We start from the raw sequence: 12,349 nt of genomic DNA on the forward strand, positions 1-12,349 counted from the left end.
GGCTGGCACGGGAAGGATGGGGTTTGGCTGGTTGGCGGCTAGATGTGTAGGGAGGCTTGAGGGTGATTGGTGGCTAGCACCCGGATCAGGAAGGGATAGGGTGTCTGACGGCTAAGAGCAGGGAGAAGGGGAATGTTGAGGGAATCGAGAAGATAATCACCACCTCAGATCAGGTACAGCCGGGGCACCACCTGTCCTCGGATACAATCCTAATAAGGGAAGATGTTTGTAGCCAGAAATTGAAACAAAAGTAAGAATAAACCCTAACTCAACAAGCACACATATTAATAATAGATAGACAGGAGGTAAGTGGGAAAGGGGGTGGTAATTCCCGCTCAAGGGCTGGCCGACCAGTCCGACCCCCTTGTTTGATCGACTCCCTCTACTGTTGAACCACACGGTTTAACCCATACGCTCGTCCTATTTCAAAGAGGAAGGTGTTTGGGTATTTAATGGCTTTGCTTTGTAGAGATTGAAGGTCTCAATGTTGGCATTGATTATTTATGTAGGCAGGAGATGATGTCAGTGAGCTTCGTTAGAGGGGTTGACATTGGATAGGGTCATAAGTGTGGGCGGTTGTCGGTGCAATGAAAATCAAAAGGAGAGAGATGAGAGATCAACCGATGACGAGAGGATTATTGTAGTGTCTGTTTGAAGCTGAACATTGTTGGTGTCAGAGTAGTCATGTAGGGGAGATCAATAAGTGCATAGTGTTGTACAAAATAAAAGAGTTAGCTGTGCAACTAGAGAAGCTGTGCATGAATAGGGATGATGGTTGAGTGGTTTGTTTGTGAGGTTGTGTGAGAGAGATGGAGCGGGTTTCAAGTTAAATGAGAGAGAGATGGATGAAAGTAGCACTCCTATGAGAGCTTGAGAGTGGAGGGGGTTAGATTAGATTTTTTTTTAAAACTCAATTTTTTTTTGTTAGGGGATACTATTTGGGTTGTTAAAAAAATACAAGTGTAAATGGATGATAGTGTGAGTGATGTGTATTGTATTTGAAATAACTTAGACTCGTTTGATTGTGTAAAACAATTACAGAAGGTTACTGTTTACAAATGATGGGTGGTGGATTCTATTAAAGGTTAACTGACTTGCAGTAACTGATTGGGGTGGCAACGGGAGGTGCGATGTGACGGTATCCATAGTCAGGTGGTGATCGTAGGTGGGCAGTGGCAGGGGTTTGCGGGTGGCAGTAGTTAGTGGCCAACAACAATAGTGATGATGGCGTGAAGAGATTGCGACGACAACTTTTGAGCTGCGTTTGAAAATTGCCTCTATCAGGCGATTTCTAAATACACAATTTGAACTAAATGATCATTTCTACATTTACAAAAAAATTACATTGCATTTATTTTCATGAATTATGAAAATGTAATGTATTTGGTTTGTATTACCGTCACGGCGCGTCCCTAGGGCTTAGATTACCAAGACGAGAATCGACGGTCGGACAGTTAAAACATATTTACCGGTTTCATTTCATAATCAAATAACATCCACCAAAACACAGCAATAACAATTCTAATTCAAAAAACTTAATTTTATAATATTTGACTCATATTTAAACTAATACTTATTAGCTTGCGCTCCGCGACGCCTATACTCTCCGGGGTCCATCTAATTTACAATTGATTTTTTTGTAAAAATATTAGCAATTATGGTTTTGAATTAAAACTAATAAGTGGGTAAATGATTCTAAATTACAATAATTCTCATTTTAAAATAATTTGCAAAGAACTGTATAAGAAAAAACTGCTCAGTAAAATAAAGTAGTAAAGTAAATAATTTCATTTTCTTTCATTAATTTATGTTTCACTTTTCATAATTGAGAGTTACCGTCTAAACATATACTTTATAAAAAAATATACATTTAACATTTTTCAACCCACCATAAAGGTAGACAATCCAGTTCCATTTTTCAGTTTCATTTCGTGCACGAGTACAATGCATTCCTCTGCTAGTAGAGCTATAAAAAAAACTCGTTCGCAAACAGTTCGTGTTTGGCTCATTTGTTAAGTAGACAGGTCGTACAAGAATAAATTTTTTAAGCTCAAATTATAAATAAGTCAAACACGAACAACCCTTTGTTCACTCGTGTTCGACTCGTTTTAGCTCGAAATAAAGGAATTATATTTTTTATTCATATAATAATATTATATATTTATATTATTTATTTAATAATATATTATATATATTTAAGTCTAAATTTAAATTGTAACAACTTGTGTGGTCATATGGTTTAGTGCCTTCTTTTGCGTAGAGATGGCGCATGCTCGAATAAAAAACTATACATATATTTTTTTCAATTAATTTTAATGAGTCAATTTCGAGTCGAACATGAACGGAAATGTTTAAATTAAGCCAAACATGAACACATTATTCACGAGTTAATTTCGAACACGTGTCAATTTCAAACGATCCGATTTCGAACGAGCCGAACACGAGCCAAGCCTGAGATCGCTCATGCTCCGCTCCCACAACCTTAGTTGTTTGTACCATGCAGAGGTGACTTCCATATGTATACATATATGATATTTTGTTCATTTTTTTATCTTGCATTTAATATTTAAAAATCATGCATTTTTTCATTTTAAAAGTAAAATTTGGCAGGCAGTAAAAACATGTGTAAATTAACAAAATTATGATAAAATAAAAATATATTACCCACCTAAGAAATATGGTCTTCTATCATTTCCTCAGATTAATCTATTCATTTTTGTGAACATATAAAACAAGTTAACCTTTATTAGCATTTATCAGTTTTATTTTATTTTATTTTATTCTTTAACTTTCACATGAATTTTATCATAATTAGAATATTAAAATTTTCACCTATTTATTATTTAATAAAGTCATCAACTTTAGTGACTTTCCTATTTCAACTTATAGGCTTATACATGTAAGAGTATTCGGTTAAATTTTATGTTAAAGCTTTTAACAAACCTACATGGTATCAACTTAATTATAACTTAGTTTTAAATTTAGGATTTATAATTTCTTTTTTAACATGATTTAATAAGAAAAATAATAATTCATTATTGAGATAAAGTATAATACCTGAACTTGTCCTCTTCTTTTTCTGCCTTAGTTTCCTCGTTGGGTCCCTAAAATTGTAAGAATTAACATTAAGGTTATCTGAGAATTAATGAAATTAATTAGGATTTACATTTCATAAATTAATTAATCAATTACAATTGATAGTTTAAAAAAAATTAATATTTACCTTTTTCAACGACTTTCTTGTCCTAATATTTTTGAACTGAGTAGTAAGGGTTCGGTTGATGCCTTCCCAGCACGCTGAATGATCCTGCAAGCCTTTCCTTCCTCTCCAAGCTGTTAGTTGGGCTTTTATATGCCCCTTGAGCCCTCCTTCCTTGTTTGCAGGCCGCACGGTGGGGACCTCGTGAGCCCTTCTTCCACTTCGGTTCGATTGCACACAGTTGAGGGAAACGACTAGGTAAGCAACTCGCCTCCTTCACCTCTCTCTCTTCTTCTTCTTCTTCTTCTTCTTCTTCTTCTCCCTCTGCCACGACTTCTTTCTTCTCCTTTCTCTACTCCCTCTACTCCACTCTACTGATCTCTCACACTCCCTTTCTCTCTCGATTTTTCTGTTCAAATGAGCGGAGCCGTGAGAGAGACAAACTACTTTTAATTTCAGTTAGGAGACACATCTTTTCCAACACACATCTAAATAAAATTTATTTAATTATATATATATATATATATATATATATATATATATAGACACACACACACACACATTTTCATATTTCAATTATTACAATTACATTGTTAGTTGAATCAAGATTTCTCTCTACACGATGCAACAACGAAATTCGTGATATTTGGATGGGATATGAGGAAGATATTTGATGATTTTATTATCTTAATATCATTTTTTAATGGTCCCGTTTCAGATATAGGAAGGACAAAGCAAAGAATAGTAGAAGGAGAAATGATGAGTTGGAGAAAATGAATAGCGGGCAGAGAAAAAGAGAGGTCAGAAGTTTAGGAGGTGGTTTTGTTTATATAAATCATAGACCGGCTTACCTGGGGGTCGAGCGACATGCAAAGGAGAGGAGAATGATGCGAGGGTTAGGGCAGAGGTGGCGTCTTTGTCGAGCAGAGGAGGAAGCAACGTCGATACTGTATAGAGGAAGAGGAAGCAAGAAGAAGAAGGCTCATGCGGGAGAACCGAAGCCGAGCTCTGGAGCTGATTGCACTGTTGTTGAGTCGAGTCGAGTTGAAGAGGAAGACAAAGGAGTTCCGTCGAGCTTCGAGCGGTTCGCTTTGAAGGAGAAGCGAAGAAGGGAGCGGAACCTGAAGGAGGCGTTAAGTGGCTAGCGTACAAGAGCTCGTGTAAAGGAGGAAGCTAGTAAGTAGTACACGCGCGCAGAGATGTTGACCTGTGCACGGACGAGGCGGAATCGCAAGTTTTCACGTGTTTAAGGCTGGACCAAAGTTTAAATGGTAAAATTTAATAATTTATATTAGGGTTTATGGAAATTATATGCACACACACATAATATAATGTTAATGAAAGATTTATTAAAGTAGGACTTCTGGTTTAGAATTTCAGATTTGAGCAGAATAGAAGGAGATGTAGAGTGCAAGCTTGAGGAGAATTGACTCATGCAATCTTCAATAAGAAAACATCAGTTTATATTTAATTAATGAATTTAATTAGGATCACATAAAAATAATTAATGAAATTTAATTCTTAAATAATGAAAATTTAATAATTTATTAAAATATTAAATTAATTAAATTTTATATCTTGTTCGATTTTCAATTATTTGAAGAGTTTACATCAAGGCTAATGACAAATTAATCAACATCCAGGTGAGTACTCATGTTTTTATACTATGATGATATTTTGTTTCTTCTAAACTAAATGTTTTTATTGGTATTATCGTTAGCTATATTGAAATTACTGCAAAATTATGATTTTAAATTTTATTGAAGTTTTGTTCATACTATATGAATGATATATGTGCACGTCAATATTGAATGATTTGACTGCTATGCAAATGAGAAATGAATATTTTTTAATTAAGATTTGATTTTTATTGGATGTTTAAATGTGCATGATTTGATTATGATAGAGTTACCATTTAATGGTACTAGTGGAAGAAGATACTCGGGTCGGGTCGTGACACAATTAATAATATAATTAATATATTAGTTTTATTTAATAAAATTAGCATTTGTTAGATAAGTATTATTACATAATTATGATTATAGTAAAATTTTATTCATTAATTAAAGCTAATATGTGTAGACTTAAGTAATAATATATATTGTAGCAATTAAAACTTTAATTTTTTTTAATTTAGTTTATATTAACAAAATAATTTTTTTATTGAATTTATTCTGATTTTAGATTTTTTAACAAAATGTACATATTTTGCCTTTTTCTCTAACTTTTCGATGCTCACAAAGCTAGCTTTTGTCCTCTATCTCGTGCATCTTGATTTTGTGTTTGCCACATAAATTTTTTTTTTCATTTCTGCATTTTGAGTTTGAATCCTTCAACTTACAGACATATTTGTTTTTCTTGTTTTTCACACGCATCCTGTCTTCATCATCTCCTGCGCAATATATATAAATATTTTTGTATTGTTCTCATGTTGCAATTTTGATGATACGAGGGTCCTTTTTGAGTAATTTTGATGTTTTGGACACATTGCTGTGTTTTGTTTTATGGAATGATCGAGGTTTGAGCAATTCCATCATGCTTGAGACATTTCAAACTCGACTTATGCGATATTGCTTTCATATTCTATCGTCGTGTTGGATCTAATTGAATATGGGATAGTTGTTGAGGTCAACCTTATTGTTTAGTATTCTACTAACTTTGTTGTTTCTCCCAATTGAAGCATTCGTTTCATCTAAATCTTTATTTGGGAATCATAAAGTCATTGTGATATGGGAAAAGAAAAATACCCTGAAACTTTTGTACTGGTGTGATTTCCTTTTCTTGAGGTTGTTAACCAAGCTATTCTACTGTTGATCTGGGAAAATGTTTTATCCAAGTAACAAATTGCTGCAGGTTGTCAGCGATTCAGTTGTTGTCCAGGATTCATCCAATGGTAGAGAAATTGAATGCCAGCTTCTTCCTATTTCTGATGATACCATGAGATTAAGAAGCCACTATGTTAAAGCATATTTAGGCATATCTCCCCACAACCGTCCTAAATTTTGGCTCGTATTTCCAGTTTCTGTACCACCTCTCGGTTTCAGCACATATGTTATTTCCCTTGCTAGGACGAAAGGTTACAGTCTTATCTTTTATTTATGAATTAGGAAGATTTACAAACGTGCCCCTCAATTCATATGTATTTACATTTCTAACAACTAAACTTTAATTTTTATTTATATGCCACCTTGCCTATGCATGTAAAGTGATGGTACTTTTGACGTGATATGTAATATTTGGGTGCTATAAATGTAAAAAAAGCAAAGTTTAGTGTTAGATATCCAAATACATTGGAATTGGGTGAGAATTATTATGTTCCATTTTATGAGCTTTTTTCCTGCCACTTAAGATGCGCTACAACGGATTGAGGGGCATGCCATTAATTAATCTGTGCAGCTTCAGGCTCTATTACTTCTACGTCTACTTCGTATTTATCCAAGGGAAGTAACAGCGACAACATGGAGATTGGACCCGGAGACTTGAAGCTACATTACAATGTTGATAAACAGGAACTCTCTTATTATTCCAACAGAAGAAGCTCTGTAAGTTTAAGTTGTTATGTCATAATTAGCTATATTCTTTTGTGAATTTTCTCCTATTCTTATTGTGTATGCCTTGAAATGGTGGTTTTCATCGTAAAATGGTATTATAGAGTTCGAACCAATATGCCTATTTGAGCACCTTGATTTTGTTTCTAATTTTACAATTTGTCTGGAAGCTCTGTTAATTTATTATAAGAACATTTACATACATACCAAACAATTCCTATTTATTTACATATCTAACACCCAAACTTTCGCATTTCCATACATGCCGCTCAAATCTTTAACATCACATAAAATATCACCATCACTGTCTTTTTAATAGAAAAATACATCTTTTCATGCATGGGTTTATGTCACCAACGAGTCATAAGTGTAAATATCAAACTTCGGGTGTTATATGCATAAATACATAAGAATTGTGCGGTATGTATATAAATTTCTCTTTATTTTAATGATGTGGAACTTTCTTGCTAGAAAAAAATGCTAATCCTTACTTGTAGAGAATATATGTATATTTGATTTTTATATTTATTTTTCTGGGACCTTTTAGGTTAAATCATCCTTAGGGCAGTCATACAAGTACTATATTGGAGCTGTTGGAGATAAAAGTGATTCACAGGTGTCGATTTGTCAAACAAGCTTCTGCTATTCCTCAATTCAATTTTTTTGTCTAGTGAAACTTTTTTACTGTTTTTTTTTTAGCGTTTCTTACTCATTTCCTTATTCCTATGATACTTCTATAGGCTTCTGGAGCGTATGTTTTTCGTCCAAACGGCACTTCTCCGATCAAATCTAAGCAGGTATTCATTATCCTTTTGTTTTGCTGGTACTTAGGCATGTGATTTCGGATCAAACAGTTATGCTAATATTTGGTCATGCTGGTTGGCCCGGTGAGGATGATATGGGGTTCATATGGCCATCTTGTACAAGCGATATCAGCATAGGCGGAAAGAAACTGTGAGAGTGGGCCCCACCCTCAAAATTTGTATTTATTTATAAAAATATTAAGGTTTAGGAGTTTGTCCACCCTCAATTTATAGTTTTCCCCAATCCTCACAAAAAAATACCCAACTTAACCACTTATCTATCTATATTTTCTTAAAAATTTTTTGTTCTTTTGTATTTGTATTTCTTTTTCATAAATATAATAATATTATTTAAACAGTTATTTATATTTCTTTATAGAAATAGTAATTGTATGTATATGTATGTATATATATATATATATATATATATACATAATTATTATTGTTATTATTATTACTTTAAATTCATTACTTAATACTTAAAATTTTCTCCACCCTAAAATGATGGCTAGTTCCGCCCTTATCAGGTTGCTGGGACCATTTATACCAAATGAGATCCCCTTATATTCATGTGTATTCTTTGGGTTTAGGTGCCTTCATTTTATTGCTGATGTTGCATATTGTTTCTTATCAGCTTTTGGTTTGAGTAAAGTGTCTAAATAGTCCCCTGACTATTTACACACGGTCATTTTAGTACCAAAGTCTATAAAAATATCAAATTAATCCCCCATACTCTTTTAATTTGAGGTGAAATAGTCCTTAAGGGGGACTATTTTAGCCCTCATTAAAAGCGTTTGAGGATTAAATTGACACATTTATAGAATCTGATCCATACAAAGATTCATGGGACTATTTTGGCATTTCTATCCTTTAAATTTCATCTCAGATACCTTCTTCCATTCCTGATTTGTATTTTGGCTAGGTTCCGTTGACTATTTTGCGGGGCCCCCTTGTAGATGAAATGCATGAACAGGTCAATTCATGGATATATCAGGTCATGTAACCTCTTAACTTTATTCAAGTTTTAGGTGCACAGCATACGATACAGATTGTTATATTTGTTTGGTTTAATCATGTACCGTAATATGGCCGGGAAGTAGAGGCATGAACTGTTTGAAGATAAATAGTGAAGGTCTCTGGATTATTTAGCTTTGTTTGATATACGGTTCAATTTTTGGATTATTTTGCAGGTTGTTTTATAAATATAACTTTGTAGAATAAGGTTAATATTCTGCTAATATATGAATATCCTTGCTTAGCTGCTGAATGACAGTTATCCCGCCTAGCTCTCGCAGTGGCTAGTGATTTACCATTTAGTCTCTAATTCCCAAATTTAGAGAGGTAAATATTGATTATTTCTTTGATACCGGAATTAACCTAAACCACAATAGTAAAAACAAATATTATTACGGAAAAAAATAGACGGTTGCAACCAACACATTTGAAAGGAAAAATACAATAATACCACAACTGAAAATTTGATATAACAACAGACATGACACAAACACTCAAACTAGGGTTGAATCTGGGGGTGATGATGGTGGCCAACAAAGGTCTGGAAGGTGGCAGAGTGTTGGACGAGGCGGTTGGCAAGCAGAAAATCTCATGGTTGTGATTTCCAAATGTCCGGGCTGCAAGCAAACAATAGGGATCAATGTGGGAGGGTTTTCTAGTGCGACAACAACAAAATGCGGCTGGCTCGGAGCAACAACAGCAAGAGTGCGGCCGGTTTGGGGTGCCGACAACAAGGTGGAATGCGAGAAGCGAGGGATTTGGATGGCAGCAACAAGTTGGAAGGGGAAGAATGCTATTTTTGAAGATTGGGTGCAGTTGTGTTTGAGAGATTGAGAGAATATTTTCTACTTGCTGCTTAAGATTCATTGCACCATTTTGCTTGGGAACGAGATAAGTACAGTTAAGTTTATTTTTTTTGTGGATTTTTTTGGAGGAATTGAAGGAGAAGGCCAAAACTCTGCAAGGAGATTCAGTGCAATTTTTTTTGAGAGATTGAGAGAATATTTCCTACTTGCTGTTTAGGTTTCATTGCAGAATTTTTGCTTGGGAACGAGATAAGTACAATCAAGTTTATTTTCTCCATGGATTTCTTTTTAAAAGACTTAATATATGATTTACTTTCTTAATGCAATGATTGTGTTAATGTGTTTTTATCATGAGTAATGAGTAATTTCTTGTTTCTTCCTTGAATTAAGAACGTCGTAGGATAAAAATTGATGATTCTTTTATTTTATGAACTTGAATTTTCTAAATGTGTTGTGTTAACTTTTTAACTTTATTTACATTTTGCTTGGTGATACACCAAAATAATGTGTTGTTTTAAGTATACATTTAATGCTTATTTTTTGTTTTATTACACTTTAAAGAAGAGTATTTTTATGTTTTTGTTGCAGGTATATCAATTTTAGACAGTTTGAGCAAAAGTAACAAAAAGACGAAATTTGAAGCAAAAACAACGAATTTTGTGATTCGACACCTGAAGCGCCAGAACTGGCGTCTGAAGTGTCACTTTACAGAGAGCTGGCGTCTAAAGCGTCATTTTATAGAGAGCTGACGCCTGAAGCACCAAAACCCAGAACAACGCGGTCTTAAGCAAGTTGACGTCTGAAGCGCCAGAACCAGCGCCAGAACCAGCGCCAGAGATGACTTTTTACAAATTAAGGCAGTTTGGGACGAATTTTGCACAAATTTAGAAGGGACCACTTATTCTGATCGCCCCATGAAGTGATTCAATGTATCTAGACACTTTGGAATGTTCTTTTATGAAGAGATATGTCTCTTGGATCAAAAGACATTTTTTGAAATTCAAAAGGGTTAACTTTTGGATAGAATTTTGGAGGGAGGCAGTCTCTAATAAAAGAGAGGGCTAATAAAAGAGAGGGAAGTCTACGGCTTAAGGAGAGGCGTGAATGGGAGTTCGAAGGGTTCAATTGAGGCGTGGGAGAGAGAAAGTCAAGGGCTTGGAGATTTTCTTCAAAGATTGTAAAAGGAGAGGGAAGATGAGAGATTTTTTCTTCATTACTCTTCTAAGAGAGTCTTCTAAGAGAGCTAAGAGAGAATTGAGTGCTTGTAAAGAGGGAAAATGCTTGAAGAGAACTTCTAGGGATTTGCTTGGGAAGAATTCTGAGATAAGTTTATATGTCTTTTATTCATATAAACTCATTTTGATATATGAAATTCGTGTTTTGTTGTTTCATTCTCATGAATTATAAGTAGTCTTTTTATACTTCTTCCTACTTTGAGATATGGTTTGTGAAGAATTGATTTTGTTTTATACGGTTTTATATGTTAATAATTTGTGATGATTCGAACTCTGATCTTCATTTACTTTTCGATCTGTCCAATTGAAATGTTAAAATGTGTTGAGAAACGTATGTTCCGAAAGGGCTATAATTTCTAAAATATGGTGAGAATCACATTTGATTCCATATGAGATGATGTTATCCATGAGGTTGAGTGCAAATAAATAGGGAAATATACTTTGTTGGATGCAGAATTTGAGATTTTAAGGTGACAAATTAAAATCTCCAATTTGGTCCAGTTGATTGAAAACTAATGCGAGATTGTTAACCCTCAGGTGATGGAGCAATGAGAGCTCTGAAGTGACAGTTGGTATCCTCTCAGCTTAACCACGGAATTAGCGATCAAACTCTGGATTAGTCAATGTTCGTTATGCACTTTAACAACGTTTCTCAACACATTTTAATTAGGGACCAAGCTCCTTATGAACGCGAGTTTTCCTTGTAGGGAGCGTAGTTGTGTTAAGCTTCTAGGAGGTTCCATCTCTATGATGGATTTGATTTCACTAGGGTCAATCTCTATACCCTTGTGTCGGACTATGAAGCCCAAAAACTTACTGGAAGAGACGTCGAAAGCGCATTTCAACGGGTTCATCTTTAAATCGAATTTCCTAAGGCGTTCAAAGACGGTCTTCAGATCCGTAAGATGATCCTCTTCGAATTGGCTCTTAACCACTACATCATCGATATAACATTCAACCTTGTGATGTAGCAAGTCTTTGAAGATATGTGTCATGGCACGCTGATAGGTTGCCCCGACATTTTTGAGACTGAAGGGCATGACTTTATAACAAAAAATGTCAATGGGCGTATGGAACGCCGTATGCTGTCCTTCCTGCGGAGCCATCCGGATCTGGTTATATCCAGACAAACCATCCATTAAGTAGAACATTGCATGTGTCGAAGCGACATCTACCATCAACTCTGAGATTGGTAGGGGGAAGTCGTCTTTCGGGCAAGCCTTATTCAAGTCCCAAAAGTCAATGCAGACTCGTGTCTGCCAATTCTTCTTTCGAACGGGTACGATGTTTGCGAGCCAAGTGGGGTAAGAAACTTCCCTAATGAAGCCGACTTCAATGAGCTTTTTGGTTTCTTCAATAACCTTGTTGACCTCATTTTTAGTGAGGTTTTAGTCTTCTACTCTTAGAACCTAAGATCTAGCTTTAGGAGTTCTTATTGACCATTCCAGCGGACTAGCACAGCGGACTAGCAATGGAGCCCGGAGCCCACCTCCCGTAGAACTTCAAGCCACTTCTTGACTCATTTTTGTGAAGAACTCGCATGAGTGGTTCCAAGCACTCAACTTTTAGCTGCAAGAGCTAAGGACCAACATGTAGAGGGCCCAAAAACGAGTTCCTATAGGATCAAACCACATTAGGTGAACCCTTTATGACTCGATTACTCGTGAACGATGCAATTCATGCACTTACTGCACCACACACGACTTTGACTTGAATCGACACGTCCACCGGCCAACTCCTGCAG

General features: G+C 35.2%; 1 protein-coding gene across 1 annotated transcript in view; it reads left to right on the plus strand.

Annotated features, from left to right (window-relative positions):
* Positions 1–12,349, plus strand: part of LOC110020168 (alpha-mannosidase At3g26720-like) — a 96,116-nt gene that overhangs the window by 40,472 nt on the left and 43,295 nt on the right. Inside the window, exons 14-18 of the mRNA XM_020718174.1 lie at positions 6,053–6,275; positions 6,596–6,741; positions 7,295–7,363; positions 7,488–7,544; positions 8,473–8,544. Of these exons, the coding sequence (XP_020573833.1) occupies positions 6,053–6,275; positions 6,596–6,741; positions 7,295–7,363; positions 7,488–7,544; positions 8,473–8,544 (567 nt within the window). The remainder of the gene's footprint in view (positions 1–6,052; positions 6,276–6,595; positions 6,742–7,294; positions 7,364–7,487; positions 7,545–8,472; positions 8,545–12,349) is intronic.

This window comes from Phalaenopsis equestris, unplaced genomic scaffold, assembly GCF_001263595.1.
Source record: "Phalaenopsis equestris unplaced genomic scaffold, ASM126359v1 Scaffold000094, whole genome shotgun sequence".
NCBI classification, from domain to species: Eukaryota; Viridiplantae; Streptophyta; class Magnoliopsida; order Asparagales; family Orchidaceae; genus Phalaenopsis; species Phalaenopsis equestris.